This window comes from Phaethon aethereus (genome assembly GCF_964289735.1).
Source record: "Phaethon aethereus genome assembly, chromosome: 1".
Lineage (NCBI taxonomy): Eukaryota > Metazoa > Chordata > Aves > Phaethontiformes > Phaethontidae > Phaethon > Phaethon aethereus.
The window spans coordinates 148,208,234-148,235,892 of NC_138575.1; the positions used below are offsets into that span (position 1 = coordinate 148,208,234).

The window sequence follows — 27,659 nt, forward strand, 5'->3', positions numbered from 1 at the left end:
ATCAGGATGTTAGTGCACAATTTATAAATGTAAACAGAGAAAACCACAACAAATAGAAGTTTCCAGCAACAACAGAAGTGCAGCAAAGTTTAGCAAAGTTTCAATGCAAATGTCATTAAAAGCAGAAAACACAGGAAATATGTAAAGCAAAAGTTTTATTTTCCAGAGTGTAAGTATGTCCTTAGCATAATTTAAGTAATCCATTGCCATTGCAATCCTGATTGCTACAAAGTTGAAGGTAAACTTTCTGACTGCACCTATTGCACACTTTCTCCACAGCTGTATAATAAAACCCTTCTCCTGTACCAAGAGATTCTTCACGGTGATTAGCTGGTCTGTAGAAGTTCAGTTAAGTAGTGGACTTAATTATGAAGGATGCTATTTGTTTGCATCATTCTATTTTATAATCTGTGGCATATCACTCCAAGCTTGTGATTTCTTTTTGGCCAGTTCCATCCACAATGGCTGATCCGGAGCAGCATTGCTGGCTTTCTTCAAGTGGCTTATTTCCTCCTTATCCACAAGTGCTGGTGATGGAGCTACTGTGAATAAAACACACAGACATTTTATGTTTGCTTGCTGTGCAGCTATACACCCTGGCTCTTCCATTAAAAACTTCCCATCTCTTGCCCTATGGTAGAAAATCTTTACATTTCACATGGAATCTTCTTCTCCAATATGTTATTGAGAAAATAACCAGTCTGTGCTCAAAAGAATGCAGTATTTTTCTCATCACTAATATCTTTTGGTCCCTAAATTTATCAAACCAACCTGATGACTTGGATTCCTTGCCGAGCCCTGTGTTAACACGCAGGCCAAAGAAGAGAGAATCTTTTCACTAGCAAAAGCATTCATTTGTGAATTCCTCCTTTAGCCAGCCCCCAACTCACAGGAATTTTATTACCTTCAAAACATCTTTGAGGTTACAAAATTACAAATTTGAATTTACCAAAGAGATTCAAAGTTATTGTGAGAGGACTGATGGGCAAACGGTTTGTGATCACACCACTCCAGCTTGCTGAGGAAACCACATTAAAATTGAATGCTGTTGAAAATAATTTTGCATGCATTTTACATTTTACACTGGGACAGTGCATTTGGGACCCTGTCCTGTGAAATGGCCTCATGCTCTCATTTCACATTTCTTTCAACATGAATTTTGACTAGTCTGTAGTCAAAGCGGTCAAAGGAATATGCCACCAAATAAAACCCCAGATGTGAGTGGAGGTGTTTGCCCTTGCTGATGTGGGGCTGGGGAAGAGATTAGGATCTAGCTCCTGCTCCTTTTCCAGCACGCTCAAGCAGGATTTCCTCTGACAAGGTTGTGAGATAACAGCCTACGTTTTAAGCATTTTGTTTCCTACCAGGGACATAATGTGACAGTGAACTGGTTCTCAGCAGCGGCTCCTTCACTTCAGACTTTGCCTCTTTCCTCTGTTCTTCAGAAGTGGTTTTAGGTGCCAAGTGTGAAGGTTTGCTCCATTGCTGCTTCACTGACCCCTAGGCACAGAGAGGGATCACATCCAAGTAATGCAGAGAGAATGAGACCAGTTTGGAAGAATACGAGCAAAGGGAGTGGATGTGCTGCCTGGCACACTCCAAAGACCACGCGCGCTCATCACACATTGGTCCCGAGCCTCTCACTTGAGCTGATACCCATTCAGAAGGCTCCAGTGGTTTCACGTGAGCATCCATGGTACTCAACTTTACAGATTAAAACTATCCCTCTGTATCTCTTATTCAAAATGGTATCTATGAGTAGGTTATTACCGTCTTCAATGCAAAATGCATTCCAAGCCCTTTGCACACCTCTCCTAACATATACAGAATTTGGAAACAGCCTTATTCTCTCATGTTTTTCTTTCCACCTCCCAAATTTTGTGGGTTAGGGCACTGTATATTTGGAGGGCTGACGGTAAATGGATTTTCCATAAGAAAGAAATTAAACACATTCTCCCATGGATTTTCTCACCAGTATCAAAAACTACCTTGAAGTGATAGTGCCTGGTGCCATGTGGGAGAAAGAGGAAGTGGGAGTAGTACGGTGGCACCAAGCCTCACGCACTGCAGTCGGGAGCATCTTGGCATGTTTTTTGCTAGTGGATACAAGGAAATAAAATGCATGGCATGAATTTTAGGGAACATTGCCAGCTAAAATCTGGAGTTTCCTATTCTGACGCAGAGACTGTATTTTGGGATCATTTAAATCCTTGGTGTTTTAAAGTGCTATGACAATGCCGAGCATTACTGCAGTTCATAATCTCGCCTAGACCTTTTGCTAGGTATTATTTCTTGTTAATCTAACCACTGCTGCTTTTCATCATCTAGAGATCTTCTCTTATTCCAGAATATAATACAGCTATCTGGGTTTCTAACAGTACCATCTGAAGCAAGAAAGTAGGCCGTTTGCACTGGGAATGCTATACTGGTCTAGGACACACACGCTCCTGCATCACTGCAGGGTTCTTACTGTGCGGGAGGCGATACCAGCAGCCCTCGCATGCTGCTGCCTCCATGGGCACGCCAGGAACCAGGGAAGCCTTGTTAGTATTCTGGATTAATGCCAAGCGCTTCTGCTGGCACAGCTTTGTCATCTGGGAGGGTCACTTGCTACAGGTATCACCCTCTTTTGCATGGGATCTCTTTGAAGAGGCAGCATCAGCCCATATTCCATGGCACCACACGGATGTCTGAGTTATCCATATACAGAGAACCAGAATTTATTATCTTGGCACTGTCTGCAAGTGCAAAAGTTATTTTTATCCTATTCAACTTCTCAAGGCTCTAAAAATTGTTACCTAGGAGCTGCTGGGACTGAACTGTTCATTCAGTGTTAAATCAGTCAGGAGGCATAGGAGGTTCAATGAAATGCTGTGCTTTGAAGCATGGTTAAAGAGAATGTATTCCCTCTGTATTGAGAGAGCTAAGACTGTACAGTTTAGCACCTCATTTGGGGTATTTTAGCATGCAATACACACATTACATCTGGTAAGTATGTACTGGGCACCCCAGAAATTTTACACCCCTTGCACTGAATCATAGAATCACAGAATAGTTTGGGTTGGAAGGGACCTTTTAAGGTCATCTAGTCCAACCCCCCTGCAGTGACCAGGGACATCTTCAACTAGATCAGGTTGCTCAGAGCCCCGTCCAACCTGACCTTGAATGTTTCCAGGCATAGTTCCAGGATTTCTTGGAGATACAATATTACGTGTCTGAACAATCAGAGAACTCTGAATCTGTAACACATTTCCCAGAGCAGTCTCTTTGTTACTTATGATTATTCTCACTAAGAATCTGTCATCGTTACGGCATGACTGGTAATATAGCAGTAGATCCAAAGAATAGAGCAGGAAGGTGATATGAAAGCATCACAAATTTGTACTGTAAGTACCTCTGTTCGTTCCTTCTCTTTATTCTGTTTCTCTGTGTCTGACTTAACATCGGGAACCACAAGTTTTTCTCTGTCGAGTTCCTGCTCCTGCTGCACGCCCCTCTGCTTTTGCCTCGCTATGGAAATCCAGGCTGGCTCTGCAGGAGCATCAGGATCTCTTCCGGAGTCTCCAGCAGCCACGGGGGAAGGCACGCTTCTCTCTGTTGACAGATTATTTATGTACACGGTTATATGAAAGAGGGTTGTAATTAGCTTCAGCTCGCACCTGCTCGATACGCTGATTAGTCCCAGGACCTGTGACCAGCCTGGGTAAATAATTCTGTTTAGTTTGGTCTCCAGAGAGCAATCGTCCTGTGCTCGCTGTTTTAAGTTACCGTTCTGCCGGTGAAAAACACTTTGCATCTTTGTTCGGCTGGAGTCGCGGTCTCGCTGCCCTCACGTGAGGGAGATGCAGAAACGCGAATCAAGCTTCACTCATCTACCCATTTTCCAAGATCTTCCCTTCTGCTCCCTCCTCCCATCTGGCTTCGTGGGCTCGCAGAGACAAGCAGCAGCCAATTCAAAGCCGGACACAGCTGGACCGCAGTGTTGGAAAGGCAACCCCCTCCCCGCTGCGGCTGCCCTGGGCTCCCGCTCTTCCCATGCCCACACAGCAGCAGCCGACGCCTGAGTCCGGGAGCCTCTGGAGCTCCAGCCTTGGTGCCTGCAGGTGCTGAGGGTGACTGAGCACAGCGGTTCGTGGCATCTGAACACACAGAAATGCTGCTGAAACCACAGGGTTAATTCACGGTCTTTTGACGTGAGGTTTACTTTGACTTATCCCTGCTGATGCTGACTGTGCTCTCCATTCGGGCCAGTCACTCTCATCAGGCTCTACCAGAACTGCGATTTCAGCGAAACAAGAGGAAAAAAAAAAAAAGCACTTTCTAGGATAAAGGGTGAAAAGTGCTACCCTGCTGTCCTCACAACTGCTATCCAGGGATGAGCAGCATCCAGTGGTATGGGGAAGTGAAGTACCCTCTATTCAGATACTCTGGGAAGGGAAATCCTGTCTATACACCGAGCAGAACTGGATCAGGAGAAGAGCCTCAGCTCCGCTGCTGGCCTCAGCCCCAGGTTCTCCACTTCTTCACTAGCTCACACTGCACCCAAAATTCAGTTTTCCAATTAATGTGGAGCCTCTGCATGGTTTAAAAGAGGAACAAGAACAGTACTAACACCCTTAGAGCCATGTTGGAGCCATGACAGGGCCATAGAGAGAGGCAATTTAACCTTTCCCAGCCGTTCCTGGCTCCTTATGTTCCTAAATTTATGGAAGACTATTTCAGAGCAGAAGTTAAGCTCCTCATCCTCACATCACCCACGGTCCTGCCCCCAGGAAAAGTTTGTTACCTCGTCAGCAGCCTGTTCAGGGACCCAGCAGGAGGCAGACCCAGCCAGGAAGAATTACTGCCCCGGAGTCCCTCGGGGCTCAGCTGCTGTGCTGGCGTAGAGCTGGGCCACCCAGCCACAGGGCTCTGTGGAGCTGTCAGGTGCATTTCTGGAGGGCTACAGTCTAATTTAGAGGAACATGGCCCCAGTCAGGAAAGCAGGCAAATGTCTCTGAAGGCACATTTGAGATGCCTCATAAAGGCATAGGAGATGAAAGGGATGGTGCTCTCCCAAGAGCTAGAGTCTGCAAACTCAGGCACATTACGAAAGCCCACAAATTTTCTTTGCTCAGGGATTTTCTCAAGTCACTGTTGTACGTCACCGGAGACAGGCTAGTTATTTGAGCAAGAAAACATTGTAAAGCCTATGTCAGCTAAAAACCACAAAAAGAGAAAACACAAGTTTTGCTGTAAGGTGAAAGCAAGACATTTTGCCAGCTGATGCCTGTGTTTCCCTTCACATTCACCTCATGTGATCCTGCAGGGGAACCTCTGAAGGAAACAAGCCGGAAGGTCCAGCTGTGCCAATGCAGCACAGATAAAGCAGGGCCCCTGGATGCTGAACGAGCTTCCCTCCCTCTTGCATGGCAAGCTACTTCGATCCTCTGCATCCCACCTACACTCTTGGCATGTCTTTCCATGCCAACAGCTGTTCTCTCATAATCTTCTTCCCTCCTTTTCACTGGCTACCCTCACTTCATTTTGTCTAATTTTACAGGATGACAGAGAGTAAGGCTGGGAGAGATCTCAAGATCGCATGTACTCTATCCTTCAGCTGCAAGGCAAGATCAGTTCCAAGATCAAATTCACATAAACTGTTTCCTGACAAATATGTATCTAAACTGTTCTTAAAACCCTCCAAAGACAGGACAGATCTCAGAGTCACCCTAGACAACCTATCCTACAGCTTGGTTGTTCTTTTTCTACTCAATTTTTTCCCTATTTGGTCTGTTAAATCTTCCTTGCTCTAATTTGAATCCTTAACTTCTTCTCCTATACACTATGGACACAAGCAGATTACTCATAGCCTCCTTGCGGCAGCTTTTTATGCATTTGAAGACACAGACCATGTTTTGTCCTATTTTTTAAACTTTTCTGATTAGTCGTATTCTCTAGATCACTTTTGCTTTTGTAGGGATTGTCCTAATTTGGTCCAAATCTTCTTCAAAATACAGTGCTCAAAACTGGCCTGTAGCACTTGAGGTGAAATGGTGCTAGCATCAGCTGAAGTGGAAGGACTACCCTACTTCACCTGAGACAGTCTCCTGTACACATCAGTCAGTATGATGAGTTTCTTGCAGAATTATGTTATTCCTATTTTCTATTTAATTTATGAGCTCCGGATTGTGTTACTTCCCCTCTTCCATCCCTCATTTGTATATGTACGTTGGATTATTTTTGCACACATAACAGAACTTTCTACTTGTCTGTAATGAAAACATTCTTTTCCAACTATGTTTGCACTTTCTCAAGACAACCCTGATTTCTATTACTGTCCTCCAGTGAGCCCACAGGCTTTCCAGCTTGGTAATACTTGCAAATGTAATAAGCGTGCACTTAGTTCTGTCACCCATGTCCTTAAATATACTGAACAGTGTCAGACCTAAGATGGCCACCTTCTAATATGACAGTAAGTCATTAGTTGGCACAGTCAGTAGCTTTGCATCATAGAATTCATAGTTTGGGTTGGAAGGGACCTTTAAAGGTCATCTAGTCCAACCCCCCTGCAATGAGCAGGGACATTTTCAACTAGATCAGTCCAATGAATAGCTTCACCAAGACTGCATTTATAGGAATATCATGATACTTATAGGAATGCCCTATGATACCAGTTATCATTCAATTTGGCTGCTCTTGGCCAAGCCATGTTGGCTGGAACTTATTTCTGGGTTATCTTGTAGACATTTAGAAATAGCTCAATTATTCCTTTCAGTATTTCATATTAAGTGGTATGTAACACCCTTTCTCCCCCGCTCTCTTCTCCATCTCACCTCCGTTTGCAAGATGTGCCACCTTCTGCAGCCCTCCCTTATCTTCCACAGTTTGCCAAGATAACCACTAGGAGCTCAAGGACTGCTAGCCCATCTTCTCTGAGTATCTTAGGACAAACTTAATTACGATCTTCATAAGTAAACACACATAGCTGAATTGATGTAATGTCTGCTAATGCATCTACCATCACATTCCCTTCTTTGTTTGTAGGCCATGCCCTTGAACCCATCTGCACCCATCTGCACCATTTTAGGTGGTGAGCAATTTGGGCAGGACCTGTGAGTGCATTGCCCAATAAAACCAGGTGCCATGCTTCATCAGTTCCCAAAGCACTACTGTGGTACACATACCCAGCTGCACTACTGAAAGTGATGGTGATGTCTCATGTTCCTCAGAGCTGAGGACCCCTCACTAAGTATATAAAGTAGCTTTTCATTTTAGTTACCTTCTATCCAAATTAGTGGACTTCTTTTCCTAGCATCCTGTAATGAATACCCATCCAACAGTTATTCTTAATATTATGAAGATATTTCCTCATTGAAGTCTCCTTGTGCCCTGCCGGACTCATCCTGTATCTCCATCCCATCAAACATACACCCTCCCCACCATGTACAGGCCTCTTCTCAGCCCAGAGAAGACTGGGCTGCTTCTCTGACTCTACAGCTACAGACACACCACCACAGGCATCCTTTTCCACCACCTTTTTACCCTCCTTCACTTTCTGTAATGCCTTGGTGCTCAAAACCACAAAAATCTTTACCCTGAAGGCCCTTTTCAATCCACTCACCAACTTTCTGATGCTACTGGGAACTTGGCTTCTGCCTTGATGCTGCTAGTGATGTACATCTTAGCCTCTGCGATTCAATATCATCCTTTGTGTTTTGTCCCATTTTCCCTGTCACACCACAGGAGCTTTCTGTAAACACCAACTGAACTGCACATTGTTCCTCCTCTGCTCCCACCACACAACCAATACCGACAAAATGACTGCTACGCCCGGGCTCTCTTTACTGCGCTGCATGTAACGGCCTTATTGCTACCTGTGCTCTGGTTTCTCTGTCATCCTCATAGATTTGGGATTCATCTTTCTGTTATTTCGATGTGCACTGCCTAGCACAACAGGGTTTCCAGTCCTGCAGCGGTATGTCTGGAGGCCGCTATTATAACAATGTTTTTCATAAGGCAGACACTCTAACGAACGAAGGCATCAAGCACTTTGGCTCTTCAGACAATTTTCCCCGATGAGACGCCAGACGTCCTAGTCATGCCAATTAGAAGGCAACCAAATTAGAGGCAAGTATCATCCCATAAGAGATGGCATCATAATGCCCCTGCAATAGCAGGGAACAAAAGCTCTTTATCATCACCTGTAAAGATTTTATATGTATCTGTATGGGCCTGACTTAGGACAGCAGAGTAGTATCACCTACAGAGGATGAAGAGCCGATCTGCTTCTGGGGGGATCTTTCTTGTTTCTTTAAGCAATTACGTTCTGTCCTTGCTCCTGTGAGAGTCTGCTGCAGAAAGCCAGTCAGGCAAGGCAGAGGAAATGCCTTGTCTTCAGCAGAAAAACATCAGATGCGACCCGTGCAGGATTCGCTAGCTCATCTGTTGGCCAGAATTACTGTAAGGAGTAGAAGAGGTGTAGTCACTGTTTCTCTGCCATTGCCCAGAGGTCCTTTACATCCTCCCACCTCCAACTAGAGAAGATTTCTTGGCAGTATAGATGCACTGTTGTTCCAGCCAGAAGGATGAAAGGTGGTGAAGTAATCCAGGAGATAGTAGGTGAAGTGAGTCGTCAGTTTAAGGTGACCTGAGAGTCTCCTATGAAACTCTGGAGCCCTGAAGGGCACCAAGAGGCCAAAAGCTTTCTTGGGAAGTGACTATTCGCAAGAAAAGTGCTGCTTGCACATCTTCTTCCTCAGTTCAGTGACTGTCTAATCACCTTGAACAAACCCTCCCTACCTTACCTCATCCGGTCATGAGGTAGCCCGCGCGCTTTTACAGTTCACCATGTGGCAAAGCACAGCGTTTAAGGAACCGGCTAGCCAGAGCGGAACCAAAAGTACTCAAAAGCACAATCTAATTCCTGCTTCTGCTGCACATCATGTGTCCAGCATCTAGCACAACAGTTCCCAGCTGGTAGACACCACTTTTAGGGCGATAATGTAGTACGAAACGCAAGCAGCGGCATCCTCCGTCGGAAGCCGTGCGAGTTTGACAGGCCACAGCCGCCACAAACGCCCCGTGTTTCACTTCTCCTCCAAGAAAGCAGGGCTGAGGCTCTTGCTTCCGTGTTACACTTGGGAGATTTTCTGAGTAAAACTAAATTCTGAATCATATTCTTCAGTTCTTATTACAACATGTTATTTTAAATAGTATGCTATTCAACTCGTTACTTAATAACTTCATGAGCTAATAAAGGATATTGCTGGCAGCGATTTGTCTCTCATTCACTCACAGTTCTAACCTTGTGATTGCATCTTTCCCTGGTTTCCTTGGAGCTGGCTTGGCCCGAGGTTTTTTGAAAGATGAGTGAGCCCCTTCATCCCCCTCAGGATAAGTCACTGACAACGGGAAGACACCGGGTCAGAACTTGTTAAGCCGCTCTGTGCGTAATGTCACCACGTATTAAAACTGGCATTTAATGTAGGCTTCTGAGGTCTTCTGCTGCCACTTGAAACCACACCCAGGAGGCTGCTGAAGCCCTCCCTTCACCTCTTTCCCACAGCCACCAAACACGTGGACAGTCGCAAGACCAGCCACTCTGTCTGCGTTCTTCAGCATTTCCGCAGCTTCCAGACCGAGCGCCGAAGATAAGCCCTGGAGCCAAGTGAACCACAGCCTCAGTTCCCTCCCGCGGATCAGAATCCCAAGTTCTTCTCCGCCGGGTCTGGCAGCGGCAGGGCTGGCTGCCTCAGTGGTCCCTAAGGGGGGAAACCCCCTTGCTGCAGCCCCATGAAATGCAGGTATCCATTTCCTTCAGTACCTTACTAAAGCAGCTTTTTTTTTTTTTTCTTTTTTTTCCTCAGACTAAAGCTGCCTAAATATATTGTGGAATTGAATGGGTACACTTGTCATTGATACCTGGATATTATTCTTTAGTGTGTGTCAGACTGGTTGTGTGAACAATAAGATGAAGATAAAACATTAATCTTTATGTACAGAAGGAGATCTATGATTGACTTGTTATTGTGTATTGATTTATACACACACATAGAAAGTGAAAGAGAAATACATACCTATTTCTGTCTATTGACAGACAGGTATACTCAGTGTATTCAACTGTGTCTGGGGGTGTGTGTGCTGCTTATATGGATAACCACAGCAAAGACATATTTAAACATTATCCTGAGATTTAGGGATTGATTTTTTTTTTTAGAGACGGCCTCAGATATTGTGTCCTTTTTCTTTAAATCTAAAGGCCTTTGTGTGTACAAAATAGAGCAGAAGCTCTTTATAACATTTAAATCTCATACCCGAAAACGAACATCTTATGCCTGCAAGGGCTGCAAAGAGTGGTTGCTCTTGCCATACATTTGTGCAGGCAAAAGAATATTAGGCAGAATATTAGAGCCTTTTGAAAGTCATACCTCTAACAGCAAGCAAAGCTAACTTGTGGATTCCCTGTGTATTTTAAAAGCAAACATACTCAAAACTAATCCAAACATCTTTACACAGGGAGATACACCCCCCATATACAACAGTGTCATTGTTTTATAACACTGCTTATGCATGCATATTTAATTCCACACTGTTGTATCTTCGCTCATTTATAAAACACCAGCTATTTGAAGACGGGCTTTACAAACGCATATGGCATTTAGTGTATCCTGGCCTACATATTTCCCTTTGTTTATTAGAGCACTACGTGCATTTATGTCAGTGTACACACACAATTCCTTAATTTCAATCACAGCTATTCTAAAAGATTTGGCTAAGGATTCTTGACATTTCTTTCTTCTCTAAGCTGCACTGCAAGCAATTTGACTTTTGGTTGGATCTATACCACCAATGCCAGGAGATTCTTTCTGACACAAGAAACTGCTATGTTTGCATCAAACTCTATTTCACTGCTGGAAAACAGCCACATTGCAAAATAGCCTGACACAACTGAAAAAGCAACTTCTTGTGGGAAACAAAAAAAAAAAGGTGACAGCTTTATTTTCAGCTGTAGCAGGGACAGCATTAAAGCAATTGTCTTTTATGTAGAGTGAAAATTTTCCTTGTCATTCCAGAGCTTGCATTTGCCAGACAATACACACCAACTTCATTCACTGTTACGTTCAGCATCCCTCCCCGGGTTCCTTTTCTCTGTTAGAGCACGTCTCCCCACTACAGCTCCTCAGTCGCTGATTTTTATGTATCCTAATAAGCACATTCACACAGGTATTTGCTTATGGTTTTGCTCTTGTAATAACCTGTTAACATGTGCTATTTGTTTCTGCCCTTCATGGGATTCATAGCAAAGTGTATCAACCCCAAACAACACAGCTTAACCCTTTAATTCTTGCAAAGACTTGTGCCTTTAGCTCCAGAAACTTAAAAATTACTCCTCCTGGGGTGGCTAATTTCACACAGACATTAAAAAGCCACCTTGTACCCCGACAGAGGCCAAGCAATCCCTCGCTAGTTCCCCAGAAAACTCTGGAGAGCAGGAGTGCTGCTTTCGCCCGGGGTGGTAAGCCAGCATCCCACCAGCCCTCCCGTTGCCTTTGGTGCCAGGAGTGCTGCAAAGCTAAAAATTGAACTGAATGAACCAAATTTCTCCTGCTCACCCCACAACACAGAAGACTGACGTTTTTGAGACGAGTGTACACGAGAAGGGAACTGCACCCCCTCACATCACCACTTCACAGCTCGTCTTCTTGTGCGGCGCAGGGATTTCCTAACACGCCGTAGGAAGAAACTCCCTGACAGCGTGACGTGCCTCCCGACAGCGAGCACAGCTCTTCGAAAGGGCTGGTAAGCTGAAGGATGAGGGGAGGGCTGGGTGCCCGCATGAGGCACCCTAGGGCGGCTGGACAAGAAAAAAAGAAGTGGGTGTCCCGGGAGAGCAGGAGGCCAGCGACGGCCGGTAAGCCGCGCGACCCACGAAGGGCCGTGCTGATCTCGCTTGTCAGATTCCTCCTGCTTGCGGCTGCAAAGAAACGCTCCCGACTCACTGGGCCGAGGCAAGCATTGCAAAGGGCTTAAAATGATGTTTGGGCAGGGGCATTGCCCTGCTAAGCCCTCATTGCGCCCTGTGGCCTCTCCTGTGCCTCGCGGAGGGGCATCGCTTCTGGGGTGACCGTGCAAATCTCCCCATCAAGGCGGGTGTGGTGCCAGGGCGATCAGAGGAGGGGGACATGCCTCATTCACCCGCGACTTCAGGCGGCCAGCTCAGGCTGACGTGGCAACTTAGCACAAGGAGGTGCTTGGTCAGATGTCTCAGGAAAAAGGCCTGCAGTGGGGTAGGAAGGACCTCAGGTCAGTTTGGAGCAGACTGCTTTGTATTTAGAATTAAACTCTTTCCGAGCCCTGGCATGCCCAGGTATCAGAACTCATTACCAAGCAACTCAAAGCTGGAAATATGTGGAAAACCGTAGCAGCTTTGCTTAAGATGATACAGTAAGATCAGTGGGGCAGTAGATAAGGAAGAAGACTAGTTACCATCGCAGACCAATCTGAACCACCATGTTAAACAACCTCAAGCCATAAAGATTTGGTTTAATACTGCCAGGTGGAGAGGAACATGTCCAAAACAGGGCTCCTCGGCCTGCAGCCCGAGGTTCAAATTCCAGGTGTGTGCATCCCTGCCAGGGAGACCGGGGCACGGCTCTCACCCGCAGACCATATTTTGCAGGGGACAGTCCTGAGCCTGGGTGCAGGCTTCTCCTTCACCCCAGGGCTGAGAAGCCAGAGGAGAAGCCTGAAGGAGAAATGTGCCCCCCAGCTCCATTTCTTCCCCTTCACCCTCCTCCAGCACTCACTGTCTCCCACCCCACTTCCACTGCTGGAACCCTGAGACTCAGCAAGAGGGATGTGAAAGAAGGCTGCGTGCAGGAGCATTGGTACTGCCGCTGCTTTCCTCTGTCCCCTGCCAGACCAACCCTACTGTGCTAGGTCTCCTCCTCGCTTGTTCCCAATACGGTCCTCCCCAAAATCTCAATCAGTCAGAGATTTGTGCATCATTACAAATAATCAACTGTTCCTCAGGGCAGGGCAGAGGGGAACACGCCTTTAAAGGGAGCGTTGGGGTTATACAAAGGGAGGGTGTCTTCCCCGCGGGGTGCGGGGAGGGTCTGGCTGGACGGCTGTGGGAGCCTCGTCCAGCCACAGAGGCCAGAGCCGATGAATCCCTTCCTTCATGGCTGCTGGGAGAGCAGGGAGCTGTAAACGTGGCTAGAGCCCTGCAAAAAACATCTGCAATGCTGCAGCAGATGCCAACTGGAATCAGCTGTCACTCAGGGCATCAGCAGGTCGCCTCTGGAGCCAGGAGGAGGCTTTTGTCACCCTACAGGACAAGTGGCCAGTTGTGTCCTGAGGTCTTCTTCTGGCTTTGCGTTTCCCCACTCTGAAACTTGGAGGCTGACCCCAACCGAAGAGGAGCAATCAGAGCGGGGAGCTCTGCAACGGCACAAAGAAACCTTTTCATTTGCTTGGCCAGCATCTGCTCCTCATGTTCTTAACATCAAACCTGGGACCAGGCAGATTCAGGGCAGGGAAGAAGTTTCTCCCGCATATCAGAAGACCTAAAAATTTTTTTTCCTCTTTCAGCTGTTCTCTGAAGCGGAGAGCAGAGGTCTCCTGCTAGAATCGCTTGGGCGTACTTCACCTGACTTGTTTACTGTCGTTGCAAAGACCTCAGACAGTGCTGCCACTTCCAGTCTCCGCTGTTCTCTGCCTGTAGCCCACAATATAATAGTCTCCAGAGGACTGGTTTTTTTTTGTTAACTCTAACCCAATTATATGATACAGAGAGCAGGGTGAAATTTAACAATCATCTGCAGTAGACGCGATCTTACGGTCTCTCCTGGCTTTGAACTCCCAGAAGCTGCAGGGTAGTTAATTTTTTGTTTTTAAACAAGGCATGAGTAATGATAAAGATGGATAAATGAATAAGCAAAGCTCACAGGAGACAATAAATAAATGGCGTGTTGAGCATGCCAGGCAGTTACTAGTATTTCTGCCTCAACGACATGGTGAAAAAGAAGGTCTAGCGGTCTGAGTCACCCACCCCACGCAGGGCACTCCACTTAATATGTGCTCCCGGCTTCTGAATTGCCATACAGCAGCTCTAAATGGGGACAGTTAGTAGCTTGGTATTTCTGTTTCACAATACTTGCTAACACACTTTATTTTTTGAGTGTCACTTTGAACATCCTTTAAACAATACCCTGAAATGCAAAAACCACAGGCAAAAATATCTTATTCTGTCTGCTGCTTCTTCCCTGCTGTCCTTCTGATAATCTTTTCAGCAAGGGAGAATCAGGGAACAGCATCACCGAAGGCAGAGCCGTCGGCTCACGCTCACCAGTGTTGTGACTGACACGACAGGGCTGCCTCACGCCCTCTCACAGGTCAGGTCATTCCTCACGAGTTAAGACAAGTTTATAAAGTATCAGGAGTCTTACCAGGCAGTTTACAAGGATTTGACTTTTTCTCCAAGTCTCTATCTTCATTTCTGGATTCAGGAGACTGAATAGCTTTGTCTTGCTTCTCCTTGTTTGCAGTAGTACTTAGAATGGTTATGTTTTGCAAGGCTGGCTTTTTTGGCAACGGAGGTTTGCTACTAAGCTGTTCAGAGGACTTCGGTTTGGGTTTGATCTTTTCATTTAAAGAATCACCAATATTTGTATCCGCTGTTTTTTTGATCTCTGCCTTATCAACTTTTAGAAAGGAAGTCAATCCCTCGTTTTCTAAATTAAACTCTGCACTGTATCTTTTAACCCCTTTTGATTCTGGTGACGAGTTGTCTCTATATTTCAAGGACAGTGAGGTGGATCTAAGTTTCACTTGAAAAGGACTTTTATCTTCACAGCTTGGCTGGTTCTGAGATACCACTGAAGAATCGCTTGGCACCATCACCGCATCGACAGCCGGAGAAATGCAGCCAGGCAAAATTTCTGTCAGCTGGCCTGTGTTCTCAGAGTTGGACTCTGGCAGCAAAGTCTGCTTTTTGTTGCTACTTTTTCCCTCTGCCAGACCTAATCCCTTCTGCAAGTCTTCTTTCCACTTCTCATTTCTTGAGGAGACCTTTGCTTTGGACAGGAAGGATCTGGTATTTAATGGGCTTTCCAACTCTGATCTTTCTGGGAAGTGTAGGCTTCTGGTCCTCGGTCTCTCCCGTGCAGAGGAGACAGAAAACTTTCTCAAGGCATTGAGTTCATTGGCTGCTTTTTCAGTTTTCCTCGCCAGAAGTTCCTCCTTGTGGACCAGTGACTGACTGTTCTCCTTACCAGAAGCAGCTGCCTCTTGTGCAGTCTTTGTTTTCTCTGGAGAGCAGGAAGCAGATGATCCCATCCGTGTTGAGGAAGCAGGCTGTGAAACATGGAACGAGTCCGTGGGCTGGAAAGAACCGATGGAAAACTGCTTGCTAGACTCTGACAATAGAGCAACCTCTTTCTTTGCCTCTTTATTACAGGGCATTTCCACAGGTATCTGATCATCCTTCTGTGTATTTTCTTCTGACCTTTCCAAGCAAACAATACTGTTCTTACTAATTGAAATATCTTCTTTGGATGGTATTTTTTTAACTGAAAATACAGTAGGAAGCTCCTTATTTTCTTGGTTTAAAATACTGATTGACACATCGCTCACATCCCCAGACAACAGAACCGGTGTTTCTGAGGGATCTTCATGCTTTTGTACTTCTCTCTCTGGACTGGAGTGAGAAGAAGTCGTGGAGTCTTTGCCTTCTAACAGCAATGAGGACTCAGACTTCGCAGACGTTATTTCCCGTGCGGGTTGGCAGCCCTCTGCTTTACTCTCCGGCAGCAGGGCTTCCTGTACGGGAGCAGACTCCGAAGCAGGCTGAGTCATCGCCGGGCTCAAGGCAGGGGGAAGGTCCTCAGGCATTCTGGGCTTCGGCCAGGAAGCCACATCCTGCGCTGCAGCTGTGCCGCATGGCAGTTCTTGATTGCTGGGTTTGAATACAGCATCTGGCAAGTCTGTCTGCATCTCCTTTTCATCATCCTCTTCTTCTTCTTCTGGGGTGCAGCTCAAATCAGTCAGAGATTCAGACTGGGTCCTCTGCAAGAAAGAAATTCAGAAAGCTCCATCACCATGTACAGATTTACTTTTTTTCTGATTCATCATTGCATTTACAACCAAGATCTTAGAGAGGAAGGAGATACTTGCCTCCAGTGCTGAGCTCGTTTTTTTTTTTAACCTACATACTGGATGCTTTTTTATCTAAGCAGATCCTGGAATAATGCATTTAACCAATATAAAAGCAAAGAGTGACACTTCCTTCTGCACAGCTAGTGCTTTCATGCCTTTGTAGATGGGAAGTTCATCAAAACAATGGCCATTGGACCACCCTTGGCACTTGATTCCCCAGAGCATACTGGATACGTTGTTGTTGCTGTTGGGCAAAAAGCAGCACTTGAAAGAGAAAAATCTGTCCCTTTGTATTTTGCTACTGGATACTAGCATTAAACATAAAACAACCCATTCTTGCATGACTCTGAAGAGGGAAGGGTGCACAGAAGGAAGAGCAAAAACCTAGCAAGTCCATCCGGTTATGACACTCTATGCCAGCTGAGCATCTACACCCATATGGCAGTCTTCTCTCCCATCCCGCTGCCATACAGCCTTACGGCCTTGCCTCCTTTCTGTAAAAGTCGTCCTCTTTCAGGAGTTAGACTATCTGATAAAAGTTTATAAATGCATATGTAGTTAGCTGTGAGGTCTTGTGATTAAGCTGCAGGTAAGGACTGGCTAAATATACAGAATTATTTGAATGCACATTATTAAGCTGCTGAATATGCCTTTTCATACGGTGGCGGTGTTAGCTCACTGATTCACTGTGGTTTGTTGGGTAAATATATATTTTGGACGTAGCCCCTAATTCTAAGAACACAAAACTTGACTCTGAGGGTACTTTCAGGGTTCTTCCAGCTTCTCGTTTTGCAAGCGCATTTGCGAAGACAGAGCTGCAATACCACCTGCGTTCACACTCCACATGCAGAGGAACATAGAAGCAGAAGACATTGGTTAGCCAGAAATAAGGTTCACAGCCAGAGTCAGGCAGGAAAATAATAAAAATGGTATTATTGAAAGATGTGAACATCCTCCATGGGAAACCAGGAGGGCTCAGTCATCTGGCAGTCTATAGGCAGGCTGGACAAAGCAATTGTATGTCAGTAACAACGTTACAATGCAAAAAGAGGTTTGATCAGTGAGTGATTGCTTTACATGCTTTTCTAAACAACTGGCCTCATCATTATGCTGCTCGCAGCGGCGCTCTGCCGAGCCCGAAGATCACTCACAGATTTTGGAAAATACAGAGTATCAGCTAAGTAATATTTGGAGACGGGGGGAATAATATTCCTGGTGTTAAGCAAGCCAATAGAATGGCTTTAATGTATTTAAAACATTGAAAGAAACCACAAACAATAAAGTGTAAATACTGTGGTACGAGCTGCAAACTTTAGTTCTAAAAAGAGAAGAGAAATAAGAAAAATTAAGCTGTGCCCTTCATAAGATATGACAAAGAACCAGATAAATGGTGTTTTAAAAGGATGGTTTAAAAAATGTTTTTTAACAGTACACACTTTATAATAGTTTCTTTTTTTAGTAATATACACCATTTTTTTCTGTGGAGTCTTATTTTAAGTCTCTGTAGTGCACATAAAGGGTTTACAAGTTTTGGGGCAGGGAGAGGGCTGAATTCAGAACAGTCCTAATGTGCAGAATTTGGCTGCAGTTAGTAGGTCACAACTTATTCTTTCTGTACCTTTCGAAAATATAAGATCAATTATATTTGGAAAGTTAAAACAGCTCCTCCATCAATACTCTCTCAAAGACTTGAGATTTTACAGGATCTTTCAGACTCAGAAAAGTACACAAGTTGATCAGAACACTTTCAAATGAAATTTTGTAAAGTAAGAAACGAAGCAGTCAGCCCAAATTTCTGCATCACAAACAAGACACTAAATTGTACCGCTCGGTAAATTTAAGAAGAAATTGTGACATAAACTGCTGCGTCAAGAGTTAACATGTAATCTCGTAATATTTAATCTGTTCCTAGTGTCTACTCCAGATACGTAGCCTCATCAAGTAACAGCTGCTAAAACCCAGTGAGATATCCATGCCGCAATCTGACTTTTCTTATCATATCTGAGTTTGAAATACAAAGTCCAGTAAGAACTTCCTGGGTTTGCGTCAAAGGTGACACTGTTTATTTTCACAAGTACCTGAGAAAATCTTCTCATTTTACTGGATCTCTGGTTCCGGGGTTTTATTAAAAGCTTGTGTTTAGCAGCAGAATTATCCAAGCAAGAGGCAAGCTCAGGTGGAGTGTCAAAATTGGCTGCCAGCGAGACGGTACTGTCAGATATCTGGGGAGCTCCAGTTGTAGCACTTCCATGCCTAGGGAACGGTTGACCATCTGTAGAGCAAGATCTAGAAGGAGGACCCAATATAACCTGAAAAAAAAAATAAATCTCCAAATAGACAATCAAGGAAAGAAACAAGGTCATGTAAATAACAACTCTACAAATAAGGGGGCGTGTTTATTGGCATTTTAAGGTTGCCTCTTTTTCTTTTTGACATCTCTTTAAAACACATTCCATTTCCTAATGTTGCATGTGCAGTACTGGTGTTAGCAATTCTGCATTTTTAGCTGCTTGAATATCATGCTATATGGTCCAGAGGGAAAGACCAAGTCACATTTAACTAGAAGATCTAAAGCATACAAATACATGGCCAGCATGTTTTGGAAGACAGATTTATGAAGAGCACTCAGTTACAGAACCCACAGGGCCAGTTTCCTTTCTGGGTCTGTCCTCCAGCACCTGTGTCTAGGTTCCTACCCACAGTTACCCTGGGCCGGAGCATCTCTAGCTTCCTATATGTCATCAGGCCCCTTCCAACTCTACAACACCCTCCCAAAGACAAAAGAATCAAACATCAGTGGCATTGACACTTAAGGGAGCTTGCATTTTCTCCTCATGTATTTATATCTGCAAAATAACTAGGGAGTTCACCTGAAATGTAAAATTTCATTTGTAGACTATTCTGGGGAAGGAAATGATGGGCAATTCCTACTAGAGGCCAAAAACCCATCCAGAAACAACTCCTGAATGCTCCAAGGGGTGCAGTGCTTTCACCAAGCTGGAATAGAGCTTGCCTGTGCACTTCACCAAAAACTATCCTAGTCCCAGGGCTGATGCAAAAAGAAGACTGAAAAATTTATGAAAAATGACTCTAAAAAGGGTTCTTCCTTTCTCTCAGATTCTGTTTTTGCAAGCAGGCAAAAGGGTATTTCCAAACTACCTGTCATGGGATTAACATGACCTCTGACAACTCATGACAGCACTCCCTTTGTAGGCTTGAAATTCCGGTTCATTTCATTAGAGGAGCTTTCCTCCTTTGTCATGCTTTCTTCTGCAGGCTTTCTTCTTCTTTCTTCTTTTCTTCACTTTCTCCTTTCTCTGGAAGTGGCATTTTACTGAGGGGGTTGGATGGGAGAAGGGGAGACCAGGATAGTGCTCGTTTCAGTTACGGAGGAAAAAGCATCAGCGTTTTCTGCAAGTAGAGTTCTGCATTACGCACTGCAGCCAGAAGAGACTCCGTGGCGTAGCGAGGGCCTGCCAGGGCTTCCTCGATGGCCAGGGGAAAGTTCCCATTGTTTTTAGCGGAGGCTGGATCCACAGCTTCCGACCGTGCTTTCTATTTAAGAAAAAAATAGTAGCTCGTCCATGCTGAATAATGGATGCTCTCATTAGTTTTCACTCTAACAATATCTGCAGTCTAGTGCTCAAATATGACTAATGTACAACAAACGATACGGGGCTGCATTATACATTAGTACCTAGCAGTGAATACATTGACATTTCAGGTCCATGATAAAGATGCAGCACATGTTCTCTTTCAAGGCACGTCATTATTTGCCTGCCTTTCTTCTGGCTTCTGGCTTTCCTCAAGAACTTTGCCTGTCTTCTCGTTGGCAGTGCTCAGTGCTGGCCATTACGCTGGAAAATCAAGAATCTGGTTTGTTACTTAAATTTCAGCAGCCCAAGTGAATGCCAGCTCTGAGCCAGCTGCAGAAGTTGCCTGTCCCACGAAACTTGGCTCTGGTGAAGCCTGCTAGAGGAGGGGACGGCTTGGCAGACCCCTTTCCCCAAACCCCATGTGCACATGGCTCAGCTGTCCTTCAGCAGGTCACGCTGGGTGGCACAAGGTGGGGGGCCATGAGGGAGCCCCATCCCCAAAGCCAGGACGGGATGGCTGCAGTCCTTTTCTCCCTTTTTTGATCCAGGAGAGGTTCCAAGACACAGCGAGGTGTCACTGCTGCCCAAAACCTCAGGGCCGCGTTGTGCAAAACTCCTCTCCTCCGACTATTAGAAGCAGGGCTAATCTCCCCGAAACGCCAGGTAGTAGACGCTGCGGTTTGGGAGGGAAGCCTTCAGATGGGGCTACTTTCTGGCTGCGCTCCGAAACTGGGCTGGGATGAAGCGTGCTCTGAGCTAAATGACGGGGCACGTGGAAAAAGCTGAGGGACCACGTAGTCACCACCGCGTCTCAGGAGTCAGCGAGTGAGTCAGAGAGCGATGTTAATGGAACAACAGGGAGACATAAATCCTCTTTTAGCAAACATGCATCTGGACTGGACAAATTTACAGCGAGCCTATACCGGTTTTCAAGAAATACCTTCTTCACATGTGCTGTTGTTTTTCTTCAAAAATATTAAAATTTCACTGCATATAAGCAGCTTTACAAACCGCTTCATGTGGAAACTAACAAGTGGGGCCAGAAATCTGCCTTGCTGCAGCTGGCCTTGAGATACATTTTGCATGATCACCAAGGAATAGTCAGCTCAGGGCTAGCTTCTCTATTGCCTTTCTGCAATTCCCCTCTACCCCTCCTCCTATTCCTAGAAAACGCTTTTCCCTTTACCCCCTGTGTTGTTTCCACCACGACCCCAGCTGCGGACAACTAAAAGGGACTCTTCAGAGCCTTTCAAAACCGCGCTTTAATCAGCCCGAACGGCTGGCTGCTGATTGAAGCAAGCCAGCTATTTGCCTGTACTCAAGCCCCGAAAACATCGCTTCAGCAAAATTCACAGCTCGCGCTCGCTCACGTGGCCAGAATCCGACCGACGGCTCAACCTCAGGCTCCTAAGCAGCAACGTCAGCCACTATCACCAGGCAAACGCTTTCTGTATCAGCGTGAGGCAACCTGGTACTGAAAGCAAGGGGATGGGCAGATTTCAGAGGATCCAGATTTTGTTCGCGGCTCCTCAACAAGCTTCCTCCCTTGTCCTCTGCGTGTAACCCAAGCAGCCTTCAGTGCCATCTCCCGTCTTTAAAAAAAGCGGGTACTGTTTCGATGCCTGTATCTCGTTAGTCGTGTTTGGAGATTAAATCATGTCTGTAAAGTTTGCTAAAGGGTATGAGCTATTCTAGAAAGCTTAATTATTATCAACGGGAGAGTCCCTAGCGTCTGCATTACATAGATCAATAATCATAACTTTATGTTAGAAGGACAGGCATTAAAAAAGCAAAGCAAACAGGCAGGCATGCAATTACATACATACAAGGTTGTTTTCTGCAGCAGACGGGCAACAAAGTAATATTTATGCCTTAGGTTTCTTTAAAAGACTACTATGCATAATTGCTCGGCCCTTAATACATTTGGCAGAAGTTACCTGTTCTTCTTCTTCACTGCCTGTTCCAGCTAAACTCAAAGAGCTAAGGTGCTTGTGAGAGTCAGAGAACTGTGGGATGGAATGAGGCAGAGATTCAGTACAAGATGACAAACGAGATGGATATACTCGCAGAAACCATCTACATGAAGTGCACACAGATACCGACAATGTAAGTTGTTTTTCTCTATAGTCTCAAGGATTAGCAAGGACACTGCAAACATAAAGTGTAAGACATGCAGATAAAGAATGAAATAATGTGTAACAAAACTATTATTTAAAAAGAAAAAACAGTTTCAAATTCTGTTATGTTTCTTTTTCTACTGACAGCCTAGAAAAATATGAAAGAGAGCTCCCTTATCAGCACATTCAAGGGAGAATACAGATTTTTCAGTCTTTTTTTTTTTTTATGCCTGGCAGCTCTCTGTAGTCCCTAAAAAAACCCAGAATCCCCATGCATGTACACAGACACATCCTCTCCTTCCTAGTTCTGCATTTTCTGGCATGATATTTATATTTTAACAGGAACAGAGATGCTAAGCAGCTGTTTACACAGAGAGATAGCATTTTCCTATTTTGAGTAAGGTATTTCAGGCATAAAGTAGTGATACATATACCAAACCAAATAATTTATTCTGCCTTCCACACGTAAGTAAAACAAGTCATTAAACACCGATTTTTCTCAACACCAGAACTACTCACTCTCGTTGTTGTGCCTGAATTTAGGTTTTCATGGAGCAAAGACATTTCTGGAGGGCTCCTGGGTAATCCATCATCTTCAGAACTGGTCCCAGCATCATCTGTTCGCTTTGCATGAAGTCCAAATGGAGGTGGAGGTCCCAATTTCATGGTAGGCTGGAGTTTCAGCTTCAGCGGGGCATAAAATACATTAGCACGTGATAGTGATGGAGGTTTCCCCAGTACATTTTTTAGCTCAGGTCAAACCTTTTATTTTAACTTCACAATTGAATGATCCAGAGCACACAACGTCTCACTTTAGACATTCTCTCAGGGAGCCAACCAACTTCCCCGTTTTTCAACTACCATTTAAGTAGAACCAAGGTATGACACTGCTGTCTAATTAACAAATGCGACATTTAATGTAAGCTGCAGACAGATATTACTTACTAATCAAATGTTCAACCACAGGTATTATCCCCAAAAATCAAGCCTGGAAAGACATTCCACCTCTTGCATTTGAAAAAAATATGTTGTATGTATTACCTGTAAAGCTCTAATCCGATCAGAAATGTTTTCTTGAGAAAATACTCTCACTGGCCTTGCGGGCTCTTGCCCAGTCTCAGGGATGAAAATGCTATCGTGCGACAAAGCTCTGCTTCCCATCACGCCTTTACGTGTCCTAGAATAATGTAACAAACGGGTGAAAACATACAGCCTTTTTTGCCAGCACTATTACTCTTAACTCAGGTGGTCCGTGGAACGCGGGGTGGGAGGTAGGCGCGCACCGCACGCGTCACGCAGGAGCTGCCGGACTCCGCCGTGGGCACAGCACAGTCGTTCAGGCTGATCCAGGTAACGCCTTTAAAAACCGAACAAGGATTTGCAAGTGCCGTTCTCCGAGCCACGTTAACTAACTGCATCGAGGCTACAGACAGCTTCACGCCAGCGACTGAGGTGTACCTCACGGACAAGCCGCTGCCCCTTGGCTGGAAGCCCGCGGCGGGGTGGCGTGACGGTGGTGCAGGCAAGCCGGGGTGCAAAATGAAGGGAGTTCACGTAAAGGAGCCCGCACCCGAGACGGACTAACTTCTGGCTCGTGTAAAAACGTCTTGCGAATGACTTGCCACTGCCATAGGAAGAATATGTACCTTTTACTATCGAGCGTGGTACAGCATTTAATGTATCTATCTCTGCCATACGGGTCATCGGCAAAAATATCCCAAGCCATATAGTTCTGTCACAGAATCATTTGCACAAATCCTCACAAGATGCTTACAAGGTCCTGTGCTTTCTACCAAGATCCCTGGGGTTTTCCCTCACGAGCCTGGGGGACATGTTTTTTCATGGACACTCTTTGTGGGCTTGAGAGGAAGCAGGAGATGCTTTGTGGGTAGCTTTTCTCATACTCTGTTTCCTACTTTTGACGCATGCGGTGTGTAAGTTCTTTTGCAAACGTTACATGCGGGGCATGAACAGCTTGTTTCCTCATGGGAACAGTACAGGAGACCCACGGCCAAACAGCTAGGTGCTAGGAGGTCTCTGGTGCTCGTTTTCCTCCGCTTAGCTCATAGCCCAACTGAGCAGGGACCAGATATGCATGCACGTGGCATTTCCTCTAGGACGCCCTTCTTTTAATTTTTTTAAATAAGACAGGTATGAAATGGCAAACCAGAGTGCAGAATACAGAACTGTTTGGGTTCATGCACTATCAAGTTAATTGAGCAAATACTCTAGAGAGAGAAAAAAAAAAAGGGAAACAAAAAGGAGGAGAACTGTGTATTTTTGGGTCTTAGATACTGTCATAGGGACATTCAGAAACATAAACAAACAGGCAGAAAGTAACATTTTCCTTGTAATGGCTGCTATAAATATGTTTGATAAAACAATAGCAGGAAAAAGTTGATCTGTATTCCTGCTGCAGAAGGAAGGAAAGCCTGCTGCTTCTGCTTAATGCGTTAGAGACATTAGAAGAACAATTTTTCTAAGTGAAAATGTGATCTTTGCAATGCATCCAGGGTCAGACAGATCTATAGCAATTTGCAAAGTAAGCACCAGTCAGGGCTGCGACGGCTGCTCGACGCACCGACATTTTGCAAAGACTGCCAAGGGCAGCCAGATAAGCAGTGTTGTTGCACGTGCGCATCTACCCCAGCATGCTACCTTTGCTTTCTCCTTCTAGCAGAGGCGTACCTCCCGGATGCGTAGTTGGAGCTACCCTAGACGTCTCCTCAGATTATGAGTGCTCCAATTAATTTTCCTTCCTTTCAAGGAATTTCGTGGTCTTTGTCTGTCTAAACAAATATTAAGAAACAATAACGTAACAACCCTGCGAGTAACAGCACAGGAACATGGCCAAAACAGCCAAAGATCGTACCTACTCGGACATGACCTTGTTGAGCCGTGCACGAGGGAGAGAAAATTTGACCATCCATGTCTTAAAAATACATTGTTGAACATCGCTATAGCCCACTGTTAGACCTGGTGCTGCCAGCCCGGAACTCCTGGGGCTTCAAGCTGGGCTAATATTACTGTTGCCAATGCCACAAAAGACCAAAAATAAATTTAAAAAAACCCCAACCCAACACTGTTAATAATTTCTTTTGGTTGTTTGGCGCTGCCTGGTGGCCGCGTTGTATAACGTCGTTTGAAATGGCCGGGGTGGTCTGCCTTTCCCGTCCCTGGGCACAGCAGCATCTCTCGCCTGAGGACCAGGAGGCTTCTTCTGAGGGGCACGAGGCCCACCAATGCAAGGGATTTCTTTTCAGGCAGCCGAGGGGCTCTTCAGTCCATCTCTCCATCCAGGAACACATCTGAACTTTAGAGGGGGTTTCTCATGGGTACCTTTCAGTAGTGGGTTACGTCTTTGGCAACGCCTGCACGAAGACCGGATTTTCAGGGGCAGACAGATGCACAGGCGGGGATTCATCCGGTCTAACTTCAGACGCTAAACCTCAGGCACCTGCATGGGAGCTGGTCACCCCGGCTCCCTAGAAATTGGCACTTCTAGAGCCCGGTTCGCCTGGGCAACTTCAGATGTCAACACAAGAATGATATGAGCTTTCTTAGGAATATTTGCTTAGGAATCTCTGCTGATTATAAAAGGCAGCTGGCGACTAACTCAGATGCAGACATTTGTCGCTTGATCAGATGAATCCCACGTATCCAGAGGAAATAAAGGCTTTGGAAGCCTCTGTTTCCTGGTCATTTCAGTTGCAGCCACCCCCTTGCCCCTTCCTTGCTTTCAAAACCTGGCGGAAATGGTTAGGCATTTAAATTTCTTTAACAAACCTTAGGAGATACATCTTAGAGGCATAAGATGATTCTGGTAACATATAAGCTGAGTACCTAATTCATTTTTGAATTTTCATTACATTCTTTTGCAGCAATAACCCAAGGCTTACTTATGATTAAATTAAAGCATTTTTAGTTATTGTTTCTTGCTGCGCCCCATCCAATTCCCTTGCGATTTGCCTTGCATCACCATTTTAATTTGTACTCTCCTGAAAAAGCCAACTGTTTGAGAATGCAACATTCTGAACGAGAGGAGGAGGCAATTTTGGGGTGTCTTTAATCTATAAATATGGTAGCAGTTCTGTATTTGTTTACCAGACACAGTCCAAAGACTTACTCGAGTTTGTCTTCAGAATCATAATTAACGTGCATGTCGTGTGAGGCTGCGACATCGCTTGTTGACTGGAATAGCTTCAGACTGCTGCTCCCAGAAGACGTTTCTTTCCTTTTCTTTTTACCAAAAAACTTCTTGAAAGATTTGAACTTTGATTTTTTCTTTCCTAAGTGAAGAAACATAAAGAAGATGCAACCAGCAGCATTTGCAAGTTTTTGGAACAATAATTATTCCCTTATAATTTCCTCGTAAGTGGATTTTTTTCCTGGAAGAGGCAACACAGTCCGCTCTTGCATTAATGTCTTTCAAGACTGTACTGATAGCATGAAATTACTATCATCTTGGAGAATGGATTGCAATGTTTATGACACATAAGCAATAACCTACAGTGTAGGATCTTTCCTAATAGATTTTCTACTTGCTTCTTGAGATAATTAGACTGTGAAGAAAAACTTCGGTATTAGCAGCCTGGGATATAGAGAAGAAATTACAACTTGGAAACCCACTGCCTTTGTTCAGCGAGCTGAATAGAGATGATAAGGACAACGTTGGTACCAAAACCAATTTAAATGTAGAAAAAGGTTACTTAGGTGGAATGTGCAGTGTGGGGAGGCTAATGCTTTTATAATGTCAGTTTCATAACACATCCCAGAGTATTTTGAATGCTAATTACGAGACTCAATGGATCACAAAGTATTAAACTAGAAATCAAGCAATAATCTTGAAAAGCACTGCTAGTCTGCTCAGTAACGAAAGACCTGAATTAGGATCGGTTGCAAGCTCCGTGAAGGAAACTACTTGAAATGAAATCAGAGTTTTGCACGAGACATCCCAACAACTTGTGCCTGTCCCATATAAGTTGGCACGACAGCACTGCGAGGCGTCCCTGCCAACATTTCACTTACTGTTGGAGCTTCTTGCGTAAAGAAGTTAACTTTGTCACAAGATGGTAGAAAAATCTTATTTCAAGCCTCTGAAAACGTCAAAAGTATAACGGGTTTTGGAGACGGGAGGAGAGAAAGGGAGAATGCATTCTCTAAGCAAACAGATTCACTTCTGTGATAGAGCTAAGGTGCTGAAGCTCAAGAAGTCACAGCACTTTTCATTCACTGGGGAAGGGAGCAGCTCTACCTGAATTGTCCTCTCCATCTCCTTCAGCCTCTCGCACCTTAGGGTCCATTACCCTTGACGAACTCATGTGACAGTCACTAAAGCAGGTAGAAAAAGGTGTCAGTCATATCAACAAAATAACAGTACTTCACTATAGATAAGTATACATACATACAGGCAGGTTACTAAAATATAAAAATATAAAATAAGATATTATGTGTATGCTTTTATATACAAATACATAGACAATAAACCTCTAAATATATGTATTATATCTCTATATAAATATACATGAAATATAAAAATATCTCACAGGATGAAGCTTATTAGTCTAAGGTATAATAAATCCCATAGAATATTTCCACTTTCATAAGACAATAGCACATTTTGGTTGTAACTAACCAACTAGCCTGTCCTGACCAAAAATTGAGTTTCACGAGATTCTCAAATGCTTCTAAAAGCATGCATCAGAGGAGGTGGGCTGCTTCGACTCCCCCTCTCTGCGCCTATTCAGGACCACAGACAAGATGTCTTTGAGATAATTAGAGCATTTGGGTAACATGTACAAGTAAT

General features: G+C 44.7%; 1 protein-coding gene across 1 annotated transcript; it reads right to left on the bottom strand.

Moving 5' to 3' along the window:
- Nucleotides 1–396: 396 nt before the first annotated feature.
- Nucleotides 397–27,174, bottom strand: CRACDL (CRACD like; the record flags this gene model as incomplete). The annotated part of the gene is made up of 10 exons (XM_082006454.1): nucleotides 397–542; nucleotides 1,365–1,500; nucleotides 3,395–3,594; nucleotides 14,433–16,050; nucleotides 18,219–18,449; nucleotides 21,674–21,742; nucleotides 22,373–22,537; nucleotides 22,895–23,030; nucleotides 25,980–26,142; nucleotides 27,108–27,174. 10 exons carry the CDS (start codon nucleotides 27,172–27,174, stop codon nucleotides 397–399), a joined length of 2,931 nt encoding a protein of 976 aa, XP_081862580.1.
- Nucleotides 27,175–27,659: the final 485 nt, after the last annotated feature.